Source organism: Mercenaria mercenaria, chromosome 16 (assembly GCF_021730395.1).
Source record: "Mercenaria mercenaria strain notata chromosome 16, MADL_Memer_1, whole genome shotgun sequence".
Lineage (NCBI taxonomy): Eukaryota > Metazoa > Mollusca > Bivalvia > Venerida > Veneridae > Mercenaria > Mercenaria mercenaria.
The window spans coordinates 47,464,920-47,491,499 of NC_069376.1; the positions used below are offsets into that span (position 1 = coordinate 47,464,920).

At 33.2% G+C, this 26,580-nt stretch overlaps 1 protein-coding gene across 3 annotated transcripts; it reads left to right on the plus strand.

The window, feature by feature from the left end:
* The first annotated feature begins 6,886 nt into the window (after nucleotides 1–6,886).
* LOC128549681 (uncharacterized) lies at nucleotides 6,887–26,139 on the plus strand. Of its 3 annotated transcripts, none has more exons than XM_053526966.1 (3): nucleotides 6,887–6,978; nucleotides 18,675–19,612; nucleotides 24,020–26,139. In XM_053526966.1, exons 2-3 carry the CDS (start codon nucleotides 18,883–18,885, stop codon nucleotides 24,586–24,588), a joined length of 1,299 nt encoding a protein of 432 aa, XP_053382941.1. In that variant the 5' UTR covers nucleotides 6,887–6,978; nucleotides 18,675–18,882; the 3' UTR covers nucleotides 24,589–26,139. The 3 variants fall into 3 exon arrangements, with proteins under 3 accessions (XP_053382941.1, XP_053382940.1, XP_053382939.1); XM_053526965.1 differs by lacking the exon at nucleotides 6,887–6,978 and adding an exon at nucleotides 18,405–18,535; XM_053526964.1 differs by lacking the exon at nucleotides 6,887–6,978 and having other exon boundaries at nucleotides 18,405–19,612.
* The last annotated feature ends 441 nt before the right edge of the window (nucleotides 26,140–26,580 follow it).

Below are 26,580 nucleotides of genomic sequence, written 5' to 3' on the forward strand. Positions count from 1 at the left end.
AGATTTTATTTATCTATTATAGGCTCACATCTGTGTGAAAAACTAACGACCCAGAATACAGAATATACAAATATATCCGTGGAAAGGAAACAACGTCGAGACATATTTTGGTATTACATTAGTGTGTTGACGTAGTCTCAAGTAAACAAGACTTTCGTCTAAATAGGAAATTTCAAGGTTTCAACAGAAAGGGTAACATGTGATAAAAACTATCTTATACATGTAAGATCCTCTGTATAGAACAGGTTAAAAATACGAAAAACTTACAAGAGATAATCCTTAAAAATGAAGACCTACACATTTTATACATCATCTTAAACTACTCTTCTTAGACGCTTTAAACCAACGGTTACGAGAACAGCCACCGCAGCGACTTCCCGATATCAGACAGACCCTGTGATTTACAATAAATTGTAGAAGGATTATTTTTTTTTACAATCTCTCTTAATTTCTCTTTTGGTATTTAAATTTATCATCGTTCTTACAATAACATTTATATTTTTTTACCAATCAGTATCATGTTTTATCACTTTTTCGTCTTGCTTCCAGTTTCATTTGGATTCAACATTAGTATTCCTTTATTATATTAATGTACATAAAATGCAAACAAACAATGTTTTCGCTAACTTATTTGGAATTTAATATTGTTTCATGTCTGAAACAAATCTTATCAATGTTATGACATAAAAGTATAACAACCCAAGAACAACTTTATATCAGAATTCATCAACAAACGCATACTTCCAATTGCATTTAAAAATGGACTAAATTGCATTTTAGCGTCTCTGTCCCAAATCGATTAGCTGATAAGATAGAACAGAAGCATTTCGTAGTAGAGGCAAAGATGTTTGAATTTTATGACAACTGAAAAAATCATTGTTTGGCTTAAGTTTATTTGTTAATTATTTCGTGATTAAAGAAAAATATATTGGCTTTAAAGTTTTTAAGATACATAGCGTTTATTATTTATCATTATTATTTTTTTCCCCCAAAATTACAGTGCATAGTTTTGTAAATTGTCATAGTCACGTGTCAAAATTATGGACTCGGAATAAACAAGATTTTGATAATGCCAAAAATGACAATTTTATAGTATCCACGTGTCACTCTTATAGACTTAGAATATGCTGGTTGCACGAAACCTTCCTATACACACGTGTCATATCGACGGGCACTTAAATCTCATAGGACAAGTTTGTTGTCAGGAAACATAATTATTCTGTTGAAAGGATTATAGAAACAAGAACCCTAGGTAAGTTAAGCAAATATTTTTAAATATTATCAAATACAAAATGTATTTTGTAAAAAAAACTAAAACGTGTAGAAATTAGAATGCATATATGTCATTTCTTCAGTGTTGAGAGTGTAAAAAGTAACTCGTTTTAGATTGCAGAAATGATGAAAAAATCAGAATTTTTAACGGATTTGACAGGATTTTCACTTCCATTCTTATTTGAATCACAGAATAAAGCTGTTATACTTGATTCTGATGTAACGTTACAATATGAGTTAGTTAGTGTATGTAAAAACCATGATTAAAATAAACTTATTTATATAATAACACAATTGAATGATCATACATGATTATAATATTATTGGCAGTTAAGTAAAATACGTATTATTTTAAATGTTCTTCAGTGAAGTAGAAATAGAGGAAAAAATATTCTGCTGGCGCTAAATTCAAATCATTTTGCTTATGAAGAATACAGTCGAACTAATAGTTGTAAAGATGTCAAAACTATTTTAGGTACACGTATTATCTGAACAATGGGCTGATTATATACTGAATAAAACAGCTAACTCGCCGCCCGCTTTTCCTTATATCTTAAAAATTACTAAAAGTACTTTCTTTAAATTAAGTTTAAGCTTAGACTGATGATATGTAGCCTGGCTCCCTGGCCGCATGGTTACTGCAAACCTTATTATAAGTAAATTATAAGCCTCTATAATACCACATTTTATCTGATGGCTAAACCACACAGGAGCAAAAACTTCCACTGTTCATGAAGAAAATTTATATATGAGAAATATGACAGAACAAACATAGGGACGGGAGTCAGTCTAAACAACTTAGGATAAATTTACCCATTTGTCGACTTTAACCCATTTTTAAAAGTCACACAAAGATACAATGCCTTACCCTATGGAATTTGACCGTTTTGATACTGGTAGGTAAATTTTAACCATTTTCAAATCAAAATAAAAATCTACACCTCTGTATTCTTTATGGTCTTCATCCGTTTTTTTTAAAAACACATGTATGCGATATTTTTATGACTTTTAAAAATTGGGGTATGGTATTAGAATAAATAAAGCTTTATTCATTCTGCTACCATAGTGGACAAAATTGTCTACATTTTCAGAACTGACTTTTTAAACATTAGTATATAACTAGATGATTTTGCAGTTGATTATGCAAATTTATTTAAAATTATTTGTTTTATGCAAGGGAAGTGTCTTAAAATTTTGGAATAAAATTGTTGAAAATGTACAGTCGACTTTATATATGAAAACATCTATCAAAATTGCATCTTTTCCTTATCTTCATCGTGTGGAGGCGTTAAAAGCTTTCGAAATGTAGAATGATAAGATAATATACAAGTTGTCTTATGGATGAATAAACCAATCACCAATTCATAAAATCATCTACCTGTGAAATATCTTGCTATAATAATCTTTTTCAGTAGATCAAAGGTAAACGATTCTTCTCTGCTCCCAACATTTATTGTGTGAAAGTTCTTCCGAGAAAACGTTACGTTAGCCCACTAACCCTTATCATGCTGGACACGACTGACTCAGCCTTTCAGACAAGTTTAGATCAAATGGACATATTTATTTTAATAGGGGTACGGGTACAGCGAAACGTAAAAGCATATTAGTACGACTTTTTGTTTTCGCACGAATACCTCTCACCTGTGAAGACTTCGTTTATGTGAAATTCACGATTCAAATTTTGTGTGTTCTTGCAGGTCCTAACATTATGGACAAGTTGAAATACAATCATGTCATTTTTTAAAAATCACGTCATAGTCCCGACTAATCAACTGAGCATTCTAGGAGTCGCGCTTACTCTTGAATAGTCACATAACTACGTGTTATATTGAAGTCATGTTCATAATAAAAGGGGTTATACATATGTAAATCTTGAAAAAATATAAGAACTTAAGAGGTATACGAGCTGTTGCATAATTAACAAAATAGTATACAAAAAATTAACCCAGTGTACTTTTTTAAGCTAAGCGGAAGTCTTGGAGAAAATATCCAGGTATTCTGTGGTGCCATAATCTCATACCAATACTCATGTTTACGAAATCATCTATTTGACATATTTAACCTGTGCAAAATCTCACTCCAGGTTGTTTGTAGATCAAATATAAATGATTCTTATCTTCCTAAAATAACTCTTAGAGGCGTTAATAGTATTTTAGGTTAGAAGGCATGATTTCAGTAAACTTGCGAATCAGTCAGTTTGTGATAAGTCGTGATAAACTGATTATTATACATTCGAGTTTGATAACCTTTTGAAAGCTCAATCGAAAATCTACAGAAAAGACCCAGATATGGCCCAAAAAAACAACATTCATATATTTTCCTCGAAATTCTGCAGGTCAAGGTCATAAATTGAGTTCAAATCTGGCCTTGTGTTCTGAGCGCAACTTCAAAACTATTCAAGACTTTAAACTAGGAATGTAGGTGGGGGTATTGAGGTGATGTAAGGAGTGTAACAATCCGCATTGCTCCCTCTCAACCGACGCCCCACATAACGGACCTCCCTCTCCTCCCAAAAATCACTTCTATGTTCTTGTGCCTTAGTATTCGAGGTCTTTAGGTCAATGGTAAAAGTTACAGCATAGTCAAATCTATCCGTCATTTTTTTGTGTCCAGAGCATAACAGAATAACCATTTAAGGTATTTACTCAATCGAGTCAAACTTGGCGTCGGTTGAGAGGGAGTAATGCGGATTGTTACACTCCTTACATCAATTTATGACCTTGACCTGCAGAATTTCGAGGAAAATATATGAATGTTGTTTTTTGGGCCATATCTGGGAAATGTATATTATGCGTTTAATTTTTTATCAAATTTCGAGTTTAATAGCGAGCGTAGCTGGCGAGCAATTGCGCGAAGCGCAATTGCGAGCGCGTAGCTCGCCTTACGGCAATGTGTAGGCGAATATAACAAAGGTGTGCCGAATGGGGCAAAGTGATGTAGCTGAAAAATTTTCCTCTCGTCTGGGCGCCGCCATTTTGGGTGCCGCCATTTTGTTCTACTTCCGTCAAAGTCGGGAAAATTGTTGTTTTTTTTTAATTTTATATTTGAGTTACAATCTCTATGTTCATTAGGTGTCTTTATTTTTAAAAAAGTTATGTTATGGAAATAATTTCAATTTTGCTTTTATTTTACAAAGTGCGTGTCCCTAGAGGACAGGTGCTCACAGGAAATGCTTTGTTGGCAGTGAATACAGAACTTCATTTGATTGCTGAATATTATCCATCGCTCAAAAATAATGCAAGAAAGATTTCCAGTTGGTAGAAAAAAAATATTATTTTCTTTTAAAAGATCAAGCATTGGCCAGAAAATGGGATAAAATATCATAAATAAGCATAAAGCCATAAGAACGCCACAAACAGGTAATGACGTCACCGTGACACCGGCTTTCCATAAATTTTGCAACGTATGATATTCGCTGTTACAGGTATAATGACACTAAATTTTTGTTTCTTTTCAAGTGAATAGGTTCTCGGAATTGTTTTAAGCAGTGAATAGTTTCTTTGCCGTTTAAGCTACGCTCGCTCAGAGGCTTTGCCTTTTTCATATTAATATTTTATTGTTTATTACTGTTTACATTTATACTAACAAACATCAAAAATATACATGTACCGCCAAGAAAATAAGCAAATGGGTCGGGCCACAAGTACATGTAACTAACAAACTTATTACTAAAATGGATAATAAATACAAACGAAATGGAGAATATTATTTCATAGGCGAAATGGCTAAAATTTGTATTACCTAAATGGAAAATAATTATATATGGAACATTTGAAGATCAATTATTTAAACCAAAGCTTTTGTCTTATTTCCTTGCTCGACCTCGCAGAACTTACAACCTACCGCAATAAGCTTGCATGATACTTGTACATGTAATATAATTAAAAGTGGAAGTTGAAAATGAAATGCTTTTCATTTTGTATCCACTTATACTAAAGTGGGTATCAGTTCATTTCGTATTCAAATTAAATTGTTATTTATCGTTTCTATTGGTTCTTCGAATTGAAAGTTTTTATTTGAAAATATCAAATGGCAGCGGCCAGATTTAAGAGAGAGAGAGAGAGAGGGAGAGAGAGGCGGGGGGGGGGGGGCTCCCCTTACGCCCCTCCAACCACATTACATCCCGTACACTCCCTCCGCCCCGAAAAGAGTTCCTTTTTCCTCTTCTTTGATCTAGAACTTCGGGCATATGTTGCTTTGCAGAACTCTTGTTCTATACTACTTTTGCTGCGTCTCAAGGCCATATGGCACATAGGATGATGCATTTTTGTTGTTTGGTAGTAAGTATTAAAATGAGTTACCATTGTGTTTACTAATCTCTGCCACAGTTTATATATTTCTAACGGATTTATAAAGCGATCCAGGTATTGCTGTTTAAATGTAGCATTAAATATTTATTGTTATTTTGGGCACATGGACTTTGTTTTACTGCAGCATTCATGTTCACAAGAGTATATTGAGTAACAATTTTGATCGTTCTATCAATAAAGGTCGTTTAAATGGAAAATCGTCGTATATGTGAGCAACATTCTGTGCTGCGGAAAAAGTAACGGCGGCTGAAAGACTTGGGTAGCATATTCAAAGGACAAAATACAAGTATATACAGGGCACTAGTATATGATCAGGAAGAGTTTGAACATGTTGTTTGTACGACTTATTATTTTTTTTTTTTATATAATTTCGATAGTGATTATGTTCTTAATTAAGAGACTAAATTGGAATTTTTCTAAATCCAGATCCGTCAAAGTTCCAATGCGCCAACCGATGGAACAGCCAGCAGAACTATTACATAATTGAAATCACATGCACTTAAATCCGATGAAGCTTGTAAAATACGACAAAACAGGAGTGAATAGAGCGCAGAGAGGCAGTTCACTTCCGTGCGACCAGTAACATACGTGTGAGCATTTGGTGAAATAATAAAATTGATTATACGACTCCTTGTGTAAATCTTCGGTCCATACTTTGTGCTATATAAAGAGTCTCGCTAAAGAAAATATTGACATGCAAACAGACTGTCAGACGCCAAATGATCTTGAAAGCTCATAAAACCCAGAAATATTAATATTTTATACAAAAAGGTTCATCTGTTTAATGGACTAATACTAAATAACGTATTAAATGCATGCAGTCAAACAAATGCATTTCTCAGAATTAAAAAAGGATTCTATGGTATCTGATTTCATTTTTATATTGCAACTCAAGTTCACTCTACGCTGCAAAACAACATAACTGAAATTCGTAAAAACGACGTACATTAATAGGAACCAACGCTAAAAATAACATCTTCCTTTATTAACAGTCAGGCATTTAGTTCAAAGCATACCTAGCCAGAGACATTAATTTCGGAAAGATGGTTTTGATTTTCTGCACGTTTTAAAGTATGGTAAAACGTTATGGTAATAACATAATTATGCTAATTGTTGTATTATAAGTCATGTTTTTCCTCAATTACAATACAGTAATCGCTTTATGCTTGGTATTTGTAGAATAAGCTCACACGATTTTTTTGTGAAGATAAGTATCAGACATGTTTGATCTACAGAATATCGCAGCAAGTTATTTCACAGGTTGAATGCTACAAATACAAATCTAGGTAATTTTGTAAAGATAAGAATCAGTGGGATATTATGTCTGGGGACTTTCTGCCAGGTTTGTAATATGTTAAAAATGTTATTGGATTCACGGACAGAAGTCAAGTAGATCGTAAGCTATTTTATTTCATTTTCAACAGCTTTCACTACTTCTCAGGTTTGAAAATAACGTTAGTTCTCTTCAGTACTAGAAATGATGCAAATATTAGACATAGACGTTTATGTCTTTGGTTCTTAATATGATCGTTTGGTAAATGAAAGTAATATTTTTCTCTATTTTTTTTCTTCTTTTTTTTTGTCCGAGTGAAAGTTTGTTTGAAGTTATCTATGCACACTTTAAGACCTGGTTTTTTAAAAAAATTATGAAAACAAATGGTGTATAGTGTACAATCTATGGTGTTTGTCTACATGTATTATGCGAGCGTTCATGTAGTCGTCCGCCAAGTATATTTATTTGTCAGCTCAAAATGAATTAATCGTAGTTACTAGTAATTACACAACTTTGCTTTATTTCCTAGCAGAAATGGATGTTTTTACTTTTTTCTACAGTTTATTATATATTATGAAAATAGTTTTCCGGTAATTACAGAATTGGACTGAATGGTATTACAGTGTAATATAACGCGCCGTGTGTTAGGTCTAAAAGTCGGCTTTTTTATTAGTTCTGGTCCTTTAGACTCATGAACTTCCGCTTTATAGGGAAGAACGTACTAAATGTCTCAGCTCCTATTTTCTACGTAAAATTTACAATGAATGACGTCTTATATCTGCATTTTCCTTATTTCCTTTCCTTGTCTTGAAGGTAAGTCTTTATAGGCAATCAAAATATACAGTAAAGTATGGGTTGACCATAATGCAATGAAACCATGTTCACGTAACTGGAATACATTATACAAATGCCAATATTACGTAGGTAAGGCGTAAACAGTTTGTTTGTTTCCGGTAACATGCTAAAAAAATTAGGGTAGGTAGGTTGGTATTTTTTCTCCTTTTTTATACGTCCGTTTGAAAAACGGGACGTATTATGGGAACGCCCCTGGCGGGCTGATGGGCGGGCGTCGTCCACAGACTTTGTCCGGAGGATTTCTTCTTCATTCATGGAAGGATTTTGATAAAACTTGGCACAGTTGTTCACCATCATGAGACGGAGTGTCATGCGCAAGAACCAGGTCCCAAGATCTAAGGTCAATGTCACACTTAGAGGTCAAAGGTCAAATTCAAGAATGACTTTATCCAGAGCATATCTTCTTCATGCATGGAGGGATTTGGATGAAACTTGGCACAATTGTACACCATCATGAGACGGAGTGTCATGCGCAAGAACCAGGTCCCTAGTCAAAGGTCAAATTCAAGAATGACTTTGTCCGGAGCATATCTTCTTCATGCATGGAGGGATTTTGATGTAACTTGACACAATTGTTCAACATCATGAAACGGAGTGTCATGCGCAAGAACCAGATCCCTAGGTCTAAGGTCAAGGTCACACTTAGAGGTCAAATGATACAAGAATAATAACTTTGTCTGGAGAATTTCTTCTTCATGCATGGAGGGATTTTGATATAACTTGGCACAAATGTTCACCACCACGAGACGGAGTGTCATGCGCAAGAACCAGGTCCATAGGTCTAAGGTCAATGTCACACTTAGAGGCCAAAGGTCAGATACAAGAATGACTTTGTCCGAAGCATTTCTTCTTCATGCATGGAGGGATTTTGATGTAACTTGGCACAATTGTACACCATCATGAGACGAAGTGTTATGCGCAGGTCCCTTCTTTAGAATTACTTCCCTTTATTCGTTCTATAAATAGCTTAAATTGTAACGTTTTCATTACTAGTGGTAGGGAAAAATCGAGACCACTTTTCTGTAGTACAACATGCATGTTACATCCAATTTTGAGGTGTATTTTGACATATCTCTACCTGGTAAGGATTTTTGTGTGGACTTACAATTTTTTTTTAAAATCTTTTTTTAAAGATTAACTTCCCTTAGTTGTTACTATAAATAACTTATATTGTAACTTTTTAAAATTGACCGTAGGGAAAAACCAAGACCACTTTTCTGTGGTACAACATTGATGTTACTTTCAAATGTTAGGTGTATTTTAAGGTATCTTTACCTGGTAAGGAGTTTTTATGTGGATTTAGAAAAACAAAAGAAATACAATAATTGATAAACAACCACAAAATTAAAATTCCTTTTGCAAATACAGGTGCTAGTGTAAAGAAATTTGCTGTTACGGGCGTATATTGTGACATTCTGGCACTCTTGTTTTGGATTTTTTTTAAGTGGGATTTTTCAGAAATTATTTTTTTTTTGTCAGAAAATGAATACAACTAAGGGGTTATGCCTTTAGAGCATCAGTAAGTTGATTTCTAACAACTCTGACTATGTTTAAAGCATAAAAAGTTCAGTTTTGCAACAAAAAATTCTCCAAGGCCATAAAAACATTTAGGGTGGGGCCAAAAATTTAGGGTAGGTCGGGATACCGGAAACAAACAATTTCTTATGTCTAATAGGTACACATCAGGAAATACCTATAGTTTCACTTTCATTTTACCCATCAGCTTCGATACAAACTTGGAAGCATATACAAAAGAGTTTAAAATCAGCCGCAGACATTTCTGTTTAGAATCAATATAACAATAAAGCTTGTATCTGAAAATGGGCTTTCTTGTGCGGTAACATGGCACTATACCACGAATGTATATCCGGCGAATTACTACAATCGTACCTTAGTGTAATAGACCGCATTCTACGTTCGATTTCTAATTCTCCGTATGATATTTTCAGCATTCTCAGATTGTTATTAACAATAATTTTCTAAAGTTATGGTCTCTACATGATATCTGACACATTTTATCATGATTAAATTACGTGATTACATTACAACTAATTCAACCAAAGCATTAAAATATCAGCATGCACATTATTTGACAGGTCTGTAACGACCGAGCATCCGGATACTACTCATATTGCACGTCTGATACAGCTTTTATTTCTCACGATGTGTAATTCCCAAAGCGCCGCCGCAATTGTCAGAAGAACTATAGGTTGATCACTACCAAATGAAATGATTGCTTCCGCAGATCTATCACAAGTGGTCCAAATATAAATTTCCCTAATCTGTCTTCCTTTCCTCGTGCCCTTTCACAATAATATCGATTTTTCTTCTACTCTGCATTCGATCGAAAATCGGCGTGTTCCAATCGCATGCTATGTAAAGATGTCGACGTAAGAATTTTATTCTTAAAAAAGAGACGCTGAAAGAAGCGAAAAGGGGTAGATTTAGTGGTTGTATTTAAAACATCCCTTTTTCTTTTTCAATAGTAGCGATGTAGTTCTTAAAAGTAATATAAGTCTCTGAAAAATGCTAGAAAATGTCGAAAAAAAAGTTATTAAGTAAGTGGATTTACGTGAAATAAAGAAAAGCCGGATTTAAAACGTCTTCATGTTTTGAAAAATTATGGCCATCGAACTTTTCAATAAGATATGGCATTTCAAAATTTCAGAAATTGGCTTATCATGGAGGCAGCTATGATCTCATTTACACACTGCTGAATCATTTCTTCGGCAAATCCCTTTTCATATAAATGATATTTTCATAGTTTCTTGGGTTTAGGATCTTAAGTATGATATACTTTTCGTTGTAGTTACAAAAATTATAGAGCTGTTTTGTAAAAATAACAAAATACAGCTCAAATAAATATCTAAACATAAATTAAATCCATCATTTTGTTTTAATATGTTGTCATGGAAAAAAATGGCTGGTTTTTGGATAAAATTTTGAAATTTTCTTAACTTGCGCCTTATACGTTGCTCCTTATACGATTAAAGAAGAAAAAGCAGAGGTTATTAGTATTATTACAACGTAGCCATTCCCTTCAAATGCGCCTCTTTTCTTGTCGGTCCAAAATGACTTTTGTATTTACAACAACTATCGCTGCCTCGAGCTCTCATCCAGACAGACATTCTTCGTTCAATTTCAAACCTGATCTCGCCACCACTTCAAGTAAAAAAATGTTTCCCACCGAAGGCATACACGGTAAAAATTGTGTTTTTTCGCACTTTGTAATAGGTGAAATCATATGTTGATTACGGATTACACAAAATGTCGTATATTATGAATCTGGCGGAGTCTGGGGAGTTTGTCGAGTAAGGCAGGATTCTGTTAAAATCAGGCGCCATATAAGTCAGTTTTGCAGTTTCATAAGTCGGATTTCCCTCACATACACTACTGTAAACAATAATTGTTTTATGCTTGGCCTAATGAATCTTTATCTAGGAAAGTGTCTACAATTTTGGAAAGATAAAAGTCTCTACGCCTTGTTGTTATGAAGTAATTCACAGATAAAATATTTCAAACAGATGTTTTATGAAATAAGTATTAGTTAAAAGGAGATATCTGATGATTTTTCTGTCAGGTTTCTTCTCAGTTTAATAATTCATATGTTATGAAACAAAATATCATTCTCCCTATTTTATGAATGATCTAAGGACGCAAGAGATATTTGTTAATCATCCTTGATACGATCTATCACTTCGAAAGATTACTTTTTGTATTTTTGATCGAAGGACAAACTTCCCCATAAATACCCGTGGATGGTATGGAACAAATTTCACGCGCTTAATATATAAACTAGACATCTATCCTTTGACAATTTCTCCCAACGTAACTGAATCCGATTACAGAATTTTTTAAAGAGAACGTTTCCAAGATCAATATTAGTTCTGATTTCATTCAGATAATTTTATGTAAACTAATGCAATTTGGCCAAAGTGCACGTGTGTGCACTAAGATTGGTCTTCATTCAGGACATGTTAATTAAATGCATGCGCAAAAAGTCAAAACGATTACTTTCTAATGCCAATACACAAAGCTTTCAGCCTTCTGTGATTCGGACCTCGTGCAACAGTTTTGGCAAGAGACCGGCAAGACATTCAATAACTGTATAATATATACCTGTGTTAGACCACAATTTATCTGCAACATAGAGAGACGTATTGTCGAGAAAATAACAAACCGTCAAAATAACTTCAATGCACAAAATAGACAGAAGATGGCTCTCCAAAATAACCTCCTAAATTAACATGTCAGTAAAACTATATTATTCTGGAGTATTTTTTTTTTTTGCAAGATAGGTCTGCCTTTATTTGTTATAGATTTATTACAACTAAATAATTATAATGTACGTTATCTTTTTAGAAGCATTTAGACAGATGGGAAGTCTCAACTTAGCTAGGTGCTAAAAGGGTGTTAAAAATCAACACCTTTTTGACAAATGGTTTTATAATCACGCTTAGGTGCAGCCAAGACCGGATTTCATAATTTGTTGTTTTGACGTGTAACAATAAAGCCATTTGCGCATTTTGCAGACACAGGGTGGTAGTCCGGAGTACAAAATAATGTTGTTATGCATTAAATATGCATTTTCATTGGATGTGTTCGATAACTTTATAGTAATGTGAAGTATGACTTTTACCATCGGTAATTTTATTATTATTTTTTAAATTTCGAATTATAGAGAATTCATTAGGATTTGGATTTCCGACGCTTTCTACAAGAAATACATATTGAAAGGTATGGTTTAATTTTATCAACGGAGGATAACATAACAATGCTTGTCATTCTGACCATAATTATATTGTATAAGTGTGATTTTAGAACAAGAAATAACTTTTAAAAAGATGGTCGGCTAATTGTAATAAGACAAATTTATGAGGTTTTCATATCATTTGTGTTATTCTATCATCTATCTAACATTACCTATAAGACCTTAATCGATGGCCTAATCGAGTGTAGGACAAAATCCCCTGCGGACAAAACCCCCTTCGCTCATTTTTGCATAGGCGGACAAAACCCCCTTCTTGTTTTTTACAAGGAGGACAAAAACCCCTTCGCTTAATTTTACAAGGAGGACAAAACCCCCTTCGCGTTTTTTACAGGGAGGACAAAACCCCCTTCATCCTAGAATCAAAAGGACAAATTATATGATAATAATTATGTAACTAATCAAAGTATCTGAGAGTTATTTAACAAATTACTAAACACTTTGATGAGAAAAACATACAATTAACAAATTATCAGGTCAATTAATTAAGAGATATTCAACACTTTTTTCAACAAACTAAAATAATTGTATATGTATAGTCCGATTAATTTCAAAGTTATTATGGAACCAACTGAAATAATTGTATATTATAGAATAATTAAATCAATTATCATTATTATAAATATTAATTATAATTATGTTCAAGACATCTCTTTTTGTTTGCCCTTTTGATTCCTTATAAAAAAAAATAAACAAAGGGGGTTGTCCTTGTAGAAAAATGCGAAGGGGGTTTTGTCCTCCTTGTAAAAAATGCGAAGGGGGTTTTGTCCTCCTTGTAAAATTAAGCGAAGGGGTTTTTGTCCTCCTTATAAAAAACATGAAGGGGGTTTTGTCCGCCTATGTAAAAATGAGCGAAGGGGGTTTTGTCCGCAGGGGATTTTGTCCGGATCCCGGCCTAATCACACCCTTGTTAATGTGATACGCAGACTGTATTCAGCTTGTTCTGTAAATTGATATATTTATTTATTTATTTATTTATTTATTTATTTTTTATTTATCTATTTATTTATTTATTTATTTATTTATCCAAGTCTCATCAGCATACATAAATAAAATCACAATACATATTTGTATTACATATAATATCGTAAAACATATTTAATGCTGCCACTCAATACTGAGTTATTTGAGACTATATATCATGATATAAATTATATCACAGATTATATCATATGAAACAAATTCCACATTATATTGCACTTATAAAAACCCATATTACATGCTATCACAAAAGGGTTATTACTATCATACTAAAGGATAAACATATTCCCTCTAATTCATTCCCCTATCTAATATTTACATCTACTATTGTAATCTAAATCTACACATATTTGATTTATTTTACATAATTAAAACTTGAATCCATTTCGCTAATCTTTTGTAGATAAAAACTACCATAAAAATTAGCTTAAACAACTATTTATATGTTGGTATTTGGACAGGTTTTTATTATATTTATTAAACTTACTTATCATTTTTATATGCATCAATATTCTTCTAAATATACTGAGCGAAACTTAGCTTTAAAACTATAAACAGCTTCATTAAGGACAAAGGCTTCGTCTGTCATTTCAATCGGCGTTGCACAATCAGCAGAGTAGGAAAAAGATGCCCTCGTCCAATCAGACAGGGTGTAGTATAAATCTTTTATTTTGATAAATTATCTATAATGCATTACCAAGTAGACTGATTTGCAAACTTCAGTCACGTGGCATGGGTCATCCCAGGTCACGAATTCCTTCTTAGACGGCGTTCGCTGAAAAAAAAATGTGTTGTTATAAGTTCTTATACATCAGGGGCGTAGGGACGATTTTAGCATTGGGGCGGCGGAGGGGGTTGGTTTTGGGAGGGGTCCGTAAATGGATTCCGTAAATTAGAAAATTTAACACATAACACATTACACATAAGCATCCTGACAGATCCCAAATGCACAGGAGACCTAACATAATCATATAATTTACAATAAATATTCACCTCATCATAGTGATTCCATGGAAATACGCTGAGCCATTGAGGGTTGAATAAACGGAGTTAAGGGTTCTTTTTACCGAATGATCGCTTTGGAAACGCAAAACTGCGAGGCCGATTGGGCTTTTCCGTTTTATGTAGAAGCTGTAATACTTGCTTAATGTAATTAATGTTACTAGATCTGAAAAAATCTATGAGGGTTTTTTTTTTACATTTGATACGTTGAATTTAATCATTATGATTGGTTTCTTTGATATTTCAAACAATATGTTTAAGTGTCAAAAATGTTTAATTGAATAGACATCTAAAGATGCCGATTTGCGTTTGTGTTTTACTTTGTCGGCAGAATTTGAGACACAACATTAATTGCAAGTGTCTACAATCTTTTCGGTAGTAAGCAATTAAATACGATTAACTCTCATTAATTAATGTATCGCCTATAATCCGAGTCTGCGGGGCGTGAAAATACAGCGACACAGGTCGTTGCGGATTATCGATTGTGTACAATACCCTGTCACCAAGGTGATCAAGCAAGGTGTCAGCGATATGACAAGATTCTGTGTACATATCAGTCGCCTATGCACTTCATGATAAATTGACAATTGGCAAGGGAAGACCGCGCTGTATTTATTCTCAATTATATTTTCTAGCGTTTTCAAAAATTTACAAGTTCGGCATTTCGCCGCTCCTCGAAACATAGGGGCGGCGGGCGCCGCCCCTGCCGCCCCAGCTCCTACGCCCTTGTACATGAATGAAAAAGTGTTTTTCTTTGCGGAAATTTATCTTGATATCAGCGAGATTCTTCGACATTCTTAAGTCAGAAAAATAGCGATTTATTTGTCTGATAAGATATAATAAAAAAACGTAGCGATTTGTCTGTCTGATAAAATATAATGAAAAAATGACGATTAAATTATCAACAGTGTCAATGATAATAGGTAGTTGAAGAGGTAATTGTTGACATTTATGATGTAGTGTATATTATGTTTCTGACGTTGTTTGTACATAGATGAGACTATAATAAAGATTTAAACTTTATTCTTCCGACCACATTGTGTCTGATCTAATTTACATCCTAATTGTTATATCTACATGTCATGTTCTTTACTTCCTTACAGTTATAATGTGTGATTAGGTATTGTGTATAAAGCGACAGGGTATAGTTTTTAAAACGTAAAAAGCTCAGTAGTAAAAAAAAACCAAAAAAAAAAACAACAGGATATTAGTATATTTGTAAAGGTATGCACATTTGTACTGCATATAACTTTTAAAGGTGTGTACATTTATACTGCACAATATTTGTAAAGGTACATTTATACTGCACATTATTTGTTACAGTATGTACATTTTTACTGCACAATATTCGTAACGGTATGTGTACATTTATACTGCACAATATTTGTAAAGGTACATATATACTGCACATTATTTGTAACGGTATGTGTACATTTATACTGCACAATATTTGTAAAGGTATGTACAATTATACTGCACATTATTTGTAAAAAATTGTGCATTTATACTGCACCTATTTATACTGCACCTTATTTGTAAATGCATGTACTGCACATATTTTAAGAAATGCATTGAAAAGATATTTTAGGAAAAATGTAAAATGTCTACGGAAATTTTAGTATAACACTTTTTCTTTCATTTGCTTTAATATGAGTAAATGCTATCTATTTATTTACATAATACACTGATATCTTTGTAATCCCGGAATAAAGGAATTTAACCTTATTAACACTTGTGTGAAGATGGAGTCATGTTATGTAAAGAATGTAAGTTTATTTTAATGTTGCCTGTTGACAATATTTGTTAGCTCAACACAATATTAATGGAATTCTGAAATACAACGATATATTAAACTATGTTAAACTCACTGTTTTAAACAATGAATCTATAGAGTTTTGATATCATTACTTTGTAACATTGTCATTTATAAAGGATATACTCCATTAAAGATTAAGGTATACAGGATTTCTTAAAAGCCATTTGATTATTCGCCCTTTTACCCAGTTGCAAAAGATTACTAAAAAAATATATTTTCTTCATAGATAAAATGACATAAATGTGTTTGCTCGGATGACACGAGTAAATCCCTGAAACTAAATGAACTAAAATGTTATAAATATGCTAGATGAAACTATCTTGTCTTGTCAACTGTAACCGGCGGCCGCACCACTAGTAAAATTCTTTCATCAGGACCAAGTTGTTTAAAACTTTATCAAATAGCTGTCATTATCTCTTCTACAAGAAATACATCATTGAATCTGGTGAAAATAGCGGTACTTCTGTTAGAAACTGCAAAATCTATTGTTATTATCTGCATTCTTACATAAGTCTGCATTGTTATAAATGCATGATAAAAAGATGAAAACGAACTGCTTAACCAATGGAAAAAGTTTTACAAGAGATGTAGCGGCTAGTGAAATTTAAAATCTGATCTTGACTTGGTGGAACATAATTTCTGTCTTGCACTTAAACAAAAATCAAATTTCTTGCCACTTGAGTTAATGAGCGAGTGATTACACAGCCATGTTTTTAAATTAATAGAAAATATGTATGCTCTTTGCCAATAATTGCTTATGCAAACTCTTAGACCTAAAGCACTTAACCATGCGTACCAAATACAAAAAGAAAAAAGTGATAATGAATAGTATATAGGTATAATATATATAAATAAGATAAGCTCCGTAGACCTTTTGAGCGGCGACCCTATTTTTTAAAGAACAGTCACTATATCCCCACCTCCCCGCCCCCCGCCGACTCCCATTTGCTTCGAAAAAAAAATAGTATGCTACTTTTTCTTCAAACCACATCTTATTTATATTACTCCTTACCATTTCTTAGTTTCACCCATAAACTCCTACCCCTTCCCCTTCCCCTTCCCCTGTACAGCCCGCCCGCTTAGTAGGGAGAGCTTAGGTCTACGGATCGCGGGGTCGCAAGTTCGATCCCCGGGCGGGGACATATGTTCTCCTTGGGGATTTGATAAAAGACATTGTGTCTGAAATCATTCGTCCTTCACCTCTGATTATTCATGTGGGGAAGTTGGCAGTTTCTTGCGGAGAACAGGTTTGTACTGGTACAGAATCCAGGAACACTGGTTAGGTTAACTGTCTGCTGTTACACGACTAAATTACTGTTGAAAACGGCGTTAAACCTAAAACAAACAAACAAACAAACCTTCCCTTGTACATATCTAACCTCCTAACCGCCACCTCAACATACACACGCACGCAGGCAGACACACATCCGAACGTTCTAAAATGAATGTCTCTACTTTTATCTATTGAATTTTTTTCGGTTATTGGAAAACCTCATTTTTTGAACATGGAATGATATACTTTGTCCTCTGTCGACTGATAAAGTTATTATTTTACTGGGTATAATGGGTCTAATTAATGTCGCTCAACTTTGGTTTCAATAAAGTGTCCTATGACATTTTTGAAAATGCTTTTAACAGCATTCTTGAACTTATAACCTAGACAAAATGTGGTGTTTGTTTTCTAAAAAAATTTTATATTTTATGCAGACAACATTATAAATACATCATATCATATTTGTGAAATAATGTTACATCAATAACTTGCTGAAAATTGGAAAATTGGAAAAGGACAGTCGCTAGGATTCACAAACTTGTAGAGAATGTATGTTTTTAGAATAAAAGGGTCATCCCGGTTTTAAATATATCTTTGAACCTGTTTGATGCAGATTTGTTTTTCAACATTTATAAATCATTACTTTTTAGAAATTTGATTTCTTCTATATATAATCTACTTGTCAATAAGTTTACACAACAGCCGCATGTAAACATTTTTTTACTAAACAAAAAAAAAAATACCCCAAAAAATGAACGAAATGGGGATTCGTGATTCGTGTTATTTTGAGTAACTACTTATCGATTGTTACTAGCTGTCTAGAGGTCTGTTAGAGCAATACATAATTCTACCAGCAAGTCTGCTGCTCAGTGTGGTAAAAACAGATCTCTTATTCACCTTTAACGTTAGATCATATGAGTAATTTTCTCTAACTTACAAGTAGGGATTACTTTGTAACGTGTCGGAAATTATGGATTTTTCTCAGGTGCGCCACTTGTTTTCGCAATTTTTTCCGCGAGAATTATTACAACTCTGATTTGTAAACCGGATGTTATAAGTGAACAATCAAAACACATAGGACTCCAAAGGTATATCACTTCAACACGTCTTTATATATATTACAGGTCACAACGAAAGAAGAATTACAGGAATATTGATAACGTACATGCCGTTCTGCCATTATTTAAAATTGGACAATTAGATTTATTTGTGAGATAAAACTGTGTGAAATAGAAGTGTAAGACAGCTTGCGCAACATGTGTAGTTAGTTGTATCTGTGAACAAAATACGGTTACTAGCTTGTGGAGATTTTAACAAAAAATATTTTTAACAATGTATTCAACCATTCCAAAACAGTGGAGAAGTGACTTTAACAGTAATGTCACCATAGAGGAAGTAAATGCTACTCTCGTTAAACTCCATATTCCAACCATTGTGCTGATATCAATTTTAATGTGCCTCGGTGTATTCGGCAATATATTAGTTTTAATTATCTACACAAATTACAAGGCATCTACCTACAAGAGTTTTATTATTTGGCTTGGATGGATGGATTTACTGGCGTGTTTGGTGGGCAAGCCGGCACTCATCATCAGCATGTTGTACCCGTATATATCGCCGTCAGAGATCTTCTGTAGATTGACAAGGTCTCTTCATGTTTTTGTCAGCGTTAGTGCCGCCTTGATATTTTTAGCAATTTCTTATGAAAGATACAAAAAGATCTGTTTTATGGATATGCACCAACTCAGTTACAAAAGAGTCAACATTATATGTCTTCTGGCAGCCATATCAGCATGTATAGTAGCCGTTCCCGCACTATTTGTTTTTGGGGACGCGGATGTAGACACCGGAGTACAAAATATTACTGGTGTAGAATGTTTTATTGACCAGAAATATAAAACTTCAATTTTCCCGAAACTGTACTTTCTTTTCCAACTGTTACTCTGCTTAACTTCATTTTTTTCGATGTGTGTATTTTACTTTCGAATATGGAGGACATTACACTGGCATCGGACATTCGTTCACGAGCATACATTCACAGGAAAGACACACCGGTGTAACGGTAAGTAAATTTTGTAACCTTTTTGTCAGCCAGGTGGCACGCATATAAGGGCTTTTCATCTTATTTGCGCATATAACACTTAAATATCTTAAGTCATGGAACGTTATCTACTGATGTCACTTCCTAAGTGTTTGTATCCTTGCAACACCGAGTCTTCTGTTTTTGTGTTTGGTGCCTCCAATCCTCTTATAGATTAATTAATTAGCTCCTTTCGCGCTATGTAGTTGTCAAATCGACTCTGGTATTAGTATACTTGGTTGGGTTCTATGTTTCCTAAGAATTCATTTACAGGTTTTATTATTTATTACATGGCAATGAAATCTATATAAAGATACGTTTAAAGCATGTAACGACAAATATTCAAACCTTGGTACATTCAAGTTCATATATATTCAAACTTATTACCAGATAACCACATAATGATGAAGCCACTCTCAACCCACCTATCATATCTAACCATGCCAACAACGTTCAAGATTTGTGTATACTTTAACTTTGCTGCATATGCTTTCGATTTCACATGAACGAAATCACCCTTTTTACGTCTCCAGCGACTTATCAATAGTAGATCTAGACTGGTAATTAAGACAATTCTGAGACACATCGTCAAAAGTATCTATTCACCCACCCATCTATCCATGTTCTTTTGAAGCTGCAAGTTATGACGTTTATTTTGAATGCCGTTCCTATATTTTTTTTAAATGAAGGGATGAGTTTATTATGAATGAATCATTATAGATATTGCTGTGCTATAATAGAAGACACTGCGAGAGCATATATTTTAATCTTAATGTGTCATATTAGCAGACCTGGGGTCAATTACTTAAAAATGTAATTAATTAAATTACAATTACATTGTGAAATGTTCAGTTAAATTACAATTAACATTACGTGAATTTCAGCAATACAAATAATTAAAGTACAATAACATTACAAATTGTAACTAATTACATTCAGTTACAATACCAAATAATGTAACAACCTAACATGCTTCTTACATGAACACTGTATCAAAATTCTTTATTTTGAACTACATATACATGATAATACACATATAAACTAATTTCAATTGACTTATGCACAAAGAAATATCCTTGTCTTAAAATATGTTTCTTCGGGAGAACATCAGTCAGTCCTTAATATTTTCATATAAACTGGAGCAAAAGAAGCTGAAAGTCGACTCTTAATATTAGATACAAGTAGTACTCGGGTACAAAAGAAGCGTTTAAACCCAGGTATTCTGTGAGTTCTGATTTTTCATGTAAGACTCTGGACTAAAATAGGTCTGTCTAGGGATCTTTAAAATTCCATGTGATAAATTTGATTCTATTCATTAATAAATATCCATTCTATTTATACCTGAATATTTGATGTGTATGGTATAAAAAGCGAAAAAAAACTGGACATAATATGCAGCTAATTTTTTCAGTTTCTGTGATTGTGATGTAAATATAGTTTCAGCCCTCAGACTATATGATCATGGTTCTGTGATATGTTTAAAATTCAGTATTTAACTGTTTAACATTTGCATTTGATATTTTTTATACTTGACACTATCAAAATGACCCTAATGGAAATAAATTGTAAAGCATTCATGAGTCATCCCAAGAAGACTATATCGCAAAAAATGTTGAATACTCATAATGTCTACAGTAATAATCATATTTTGTCTTGTTATAACTTACGAAATAATTGTAATGAACTGTGATATCAGATATGTGGTGTCAAATGCTATGTTGTTTGTGTCATTTGATATGACATATTTTATCACAAATAAATCAAATCTGATAAAAATGATTAAATAGAATGCTAGGCTTTTCAATATTTGCTTAAAAAATCTCGAAATGATAATGATGCAAATAATATCTTATCATGATTTGATCATTTTTTTCAAAAACATAGTGACAAACATGATGAAAGATTACCACTTGGTTCTAATATGACAAGGAGCTATGTCCAAGCGAATAACACTTACCGTAATATTATATCACTATTTGTCACAGCTATGAAATGCAAATTGGCATATTTAAGAGAAGTGTACCTGGTAATACAATTATATACTTTTTGTTCAACAAACTGAATTAAAGCATGTGTCATGTAATTGAAAAATAATTGAAATGTAATACATTACATCCCAAAAACTGCACTGTAATTTAGAAACTATCCAATTTCAAATTACATTCAATAACTCAGGTAATGTAATTTAATTGCAATTAATCAAAATTACATTTTTAATTACCCCAGGTCTGCATATAAGAAGGTAATGCGAGACGATGTAGGTTTATTAAAGACTAACATTATTTGAGGGCATAAACTTGAGGCGTAAATGGCCATGTTTCATAAGATGGCAATACGAAGACATGTAAATGATGTGATATTTTGGGTTAAAAATAGATCGTAACGCAAATGCATATGTCTTATCCTTTAAGTTGCACAAATGATTGGAATGTGCGGGTATATATTTGATGTTAAAATGTTTTCTTTTTAAAACAAAAAGAGCATATACATTAGGCTTAAAAAGTCACATGGCATTGCGAACACATGTAGATGTATTTGAGACTTAGTACTAAATGAAAAGATAATGCGAGGCCATATTTCTCAGACTAAAAGTGTGATCATGGTCACGCACTAAAATAAAGTGAAGACATGTCCATGCCATATGTTTGAGGCTTAATTTGCCATACTCTAGTGTTACATTATGAGAAAATGTGAGGGCAAATATCAAAGGCTCGAAATGTCATATGGAATGACACCAAATGAATAATCTGTACTGGTGCATAAATATGAATTTATGGTTAATATCTTAGTATATCTTAAAGCGACTAACCCACACATTGTGTTTTTAAAATAATTTATCACCGAAAGGCAAAAATGCCGCCACTGTTTCATATATTTCCATGAAACATAATGGTTGACCAGTTTATAGTTTCCAGAATTACGGGAACGTTCGAGTTTTTTTTCAGTTTTTCTCATGAACTTTTATAAACCGTTGCAACGCTTTATTTTGTTGATAAATATAGAACGAGACCGACAGTATTTTTAGACGCTTTCATCACGTGGGCAGCAAACCAAAAGTTCGCATGTACTAGGTTTGATGGTTCAATTTATATAAGGGAAGTCAGCATGATTTACTTTGCCTTAATTAGCAGTCTGACTAAAGTACTTGATCTTCTAAACGAATATTGTGAGATACCTATAAGTCTGCGCTCTATTGATAATCAGGTGATGTTTGCTGACGGGAATTCCGTATTTTTGTAAACCGGGAAACCCTTATCAGAAATTGTAGACGAATGTTTTTATCATAAATCTATTAGGAAAACAACGATTTTCAACAGAATTTTATGAAAAATGCATTGTTAGAACATCGAATATGTAGCATATTGGTGAATATTACAAAAGTTTGATTTTTTTTTAAAATTTGACACCACGATGTGTGGGTTAGTCGCTTTAACGTCAAAATACAATACGAAGGTAAATGTGGATTAAAGGTTTATGTCTGAAGCCTCTTAAACCAGACATCTTCCTTTGCCATGCTTCCAAGGGATCCTTTTACAGTTTTTACTTATAACTGAATTTGATAATGCCTCACTATTGGTAATAGCATATAGATACAGTAAATCCTAAAATGACTTAGAAGTACACTAGTTCTTGTGTATCATTCATTTTGAGTGTACAATTCACAAAATGCTAAACAACAACAAAACAAAAAAAAAAAAAATAGAATCTTTAAAAAGGAAGTTGGAAGTTCTGAATGCAAATAAACAAAGTAATAGCACACTCGGTTTGACTGAGTCTTGTTATAAGAGGTAATGAAATGTGCAACACCCACAACACCCTCTAGCAGCAGCTTAAATGTAACTCTGTTACACAAAAAGGACCAGAAAATATAACAAAATCGAACCCAAGTACGGAAGGCTTTTATATGGCCGCCACACGACACTGATAACATTTCATACCTTTTCGTGAACTTGTTTGATTTTTAATGTTTTTTTTGCAGTAAACAGTATGTAAGATAGCCTGTATTGTATAGTTGAATAGGAAGACTTGTTTTTGTCTATCAAACTTGTGTGATTCAGCGCTATCTGACATATGTCAAACATTTCTCACATTGTTGATCAACAATATTTTTCTCTTTGATCACCCACCCTTAGTGAGTGCAACAGTCCTTTAAAATTTTGTATAACATATTCTTCCATTTTTTTCCCGAAGTATTTGAACCAGCATGTGTTCATGTAGGTTCGATATGTGTATGTGTTAGACTCTATTTAAGCGTGTTATGTTGATTAAAATATACGATAGTGTCAGACATAGTACAATTACATTGAAAATAACTATTTGTTTTAGTAAACTACTCATTACAAATGATTGCTTTTATCCTCCCTCACAACTGCGTCCTTTTCACTGCAGGTGCAGAGCTAAATGGAGCGACCAATTCACCAGCAACTCCAAAGAGATTCCTAATGGCTAAATTTCTTTTAAAAGCGAGAAACGACGGAGAAGCATCAAAAGACGAGACAAGAAGTAAGCAAGAAAGTTTAGAGAGAGGTGCAACAAATACAGTAACTGCTGTGAGTGTTGATGCCGGTCATTCCGATTTTAAAAATTCTCAGGAAAGTCTTCATAAATCGCAAAGAAACTTACTGTCAGCACAAGCGAACGATAGATACATACAAGCGCAAAATAGGCATACAAAAGAAATAACCAAAATGTTGTTTATTGTGACAGTTGTGTTTATTTTAGCTTTCCTTCCTCACCTTGTACTCATGATAATGAACGCTATTAGTCCTCAGAGTTTGAGGGAACTGTCACCTGCAGGAGTTGTTGCTTACACGTTTTTTCTGAGAACGTTTGTGATAAATAATATGGCAAATCCTATCGTGTACTTTGTATGTCTCAGAACATTTCGTTCTATGTGCTCTGATAAATTCAGCAAAATATGCCGATGTTTAAAGAGCGATACAAATGGAACTCAGTAATTACGAAAAACTATGCAATTATCTACAGGCATACCGAACATAAAATTGCAAGAATGCATAACGAGAAACAGTAATTACAACAACTATGTACTCTTTTAACATTATTTTCCGCCAAATACTCAGCTTGCGTTCCAATAAAGATTTTTATTTACTTTGATAGTGTGAGTTTTCGATTAATTTTGATTATTTTCTTGCTGTTGTTCTTTGATTGATTAACATCACCAATAGGGAAAACTGAACATGGAATGCGAGCTCTATTCATTTAGATACTTACTTACGCTTTTCCACTTTCTAGGCAAAACATAAATAACTACCAGTAATAACTATGTTTGCGTTAAATGTACTAGTGCACTAACTCAGCCATGGGGTAGGCTCCGTCATGTCACTTTATGTGTGACTGGGTACGTTGCCAGCGGATTATGCAAATTATGTAATTGTGCAAATAACATGTGATATAAGCTATAAAGATGATATGGGATTGCATTCTAAGACATTTCCATTTTACTGAATATTTACAATGAGTACATCTGAAGCATGTTAATACTTATTGAGGTGTTTAGAACTTTGGCGAAATTTTAGGTTGCCTGTTTTATTTGGTAGATCTTTAGTGAACTCTTAACGCTTTCAACAGGCTATCTAATTCTAATGTTTGGGAAGTACCCTATTTCTGAAATTCAGTGATATTTATATTACAATATTTACCTTTAATTGATTGATTTCCTTTATGCAGTTTATGCATGTATAATCTTTGCAAAATCACATGCCAGGTCATAAAATGTACATGTTTTTACTCTTCTATAAATCTTTATAGATTGGTCATGTATATGTTGTCTTAATGTTTTTATTATAATTGTCAGTGTTGTTTTATACATGAATGAGACATTGATAAAATTATTGAAGTGTTTGGAACTCTGGTGAAATTTTAGGATGCCTGTTTTATTTGGTAGATTTTTAGCTGATTCTTAACGTTTTCAACAGGCTATCTAATTCTAATGTTTTGGGAGACACCATATTTCTGAAATTCTATCAGTGATATTAAATAATGCTAAAGGATTTATTGATTTCTTCCTTGCAGTTTATGCATGTATATTGTTTTTCAAAACCACATGCAAAGTCATAAAATGTGCATGTTCTAGTCTCCTATAAATCTTTATAGATTGGTCATGCATATGTTGTCTTAATGTTTTTATTGTAAATGTCAATGTTGGTTTAATACATGAATGAGACTTTCATCCACTAATAAACGAAACTAACCTCTCACAGAAAACCTTGTGAATGTTTACATAAACGTGTGAGACCCACTTAAACTGAAAACAATTTCATATATGCGGACAAAAAGCTGACCCCATATTCACGGTATTCATTTGCATGAATAACTGGACAAGTTCGTCAACGAAACAAACAAACATGGGATTTTTACTGTTATAGAGTTGAACTAGTTCGAGTGTGGAATAAATTGTATGTAAGGAAATGAAACACGAAAAAGTCCTTGAAAATATGAATGATAAATTAAAGTAATTATAAATTAAATTATTTATTTATTTTTATTTATTTATTTGTTCATTTATTTATTTACGTCAATTGACAGCCAGACAGACTCATCAGCATATGGATGAAGAACATTGATGAGCCCGTCTGGCTCTCAAATGACGTGCACAAACAGATGGTGCATTTTTGAGGTAGTGCATCTGGAATTCTGAAGTAACCTCTAATATTTATTGTGGTTGTTACTGTGGATCATATGCTGTATTGTACTACTGCTGGTATACAGTAACATGTATGTTTGCTTTGAATATCGGAAAACGATTCTAACAAGTACAGGTAGGCTACCTTTAGTTTTTTACCACCTTTATCAAAAAGCATCGGGGTGTCAAAACTCAGATCACAGAATTTCGAAAATGAGGAAAAAAGCATTCGTAGGGGATTCATAAAATAAGTGAGTATTCAAAATGTTACTACAGATTTGAAGAGTACTTGATAACATCACTATAC

Bases quoted from the DNA above. Each gene is read 5' to 3' on its own strand.
- LOC128549681 (XM_053526966.1), top strand. From the start codon at position 18,883: ATGTATTCAACCATTCCAAAACAGTGGAGAAGTGACTTTAACAGTAAT. The intron at 19,613-24,019 runs GTAAGTAAATTT...TTTTCACTGCAG, and splicing joins AAAGACACACCGGTGTAACG to GTGCAGAGCTAAATGGAGCG.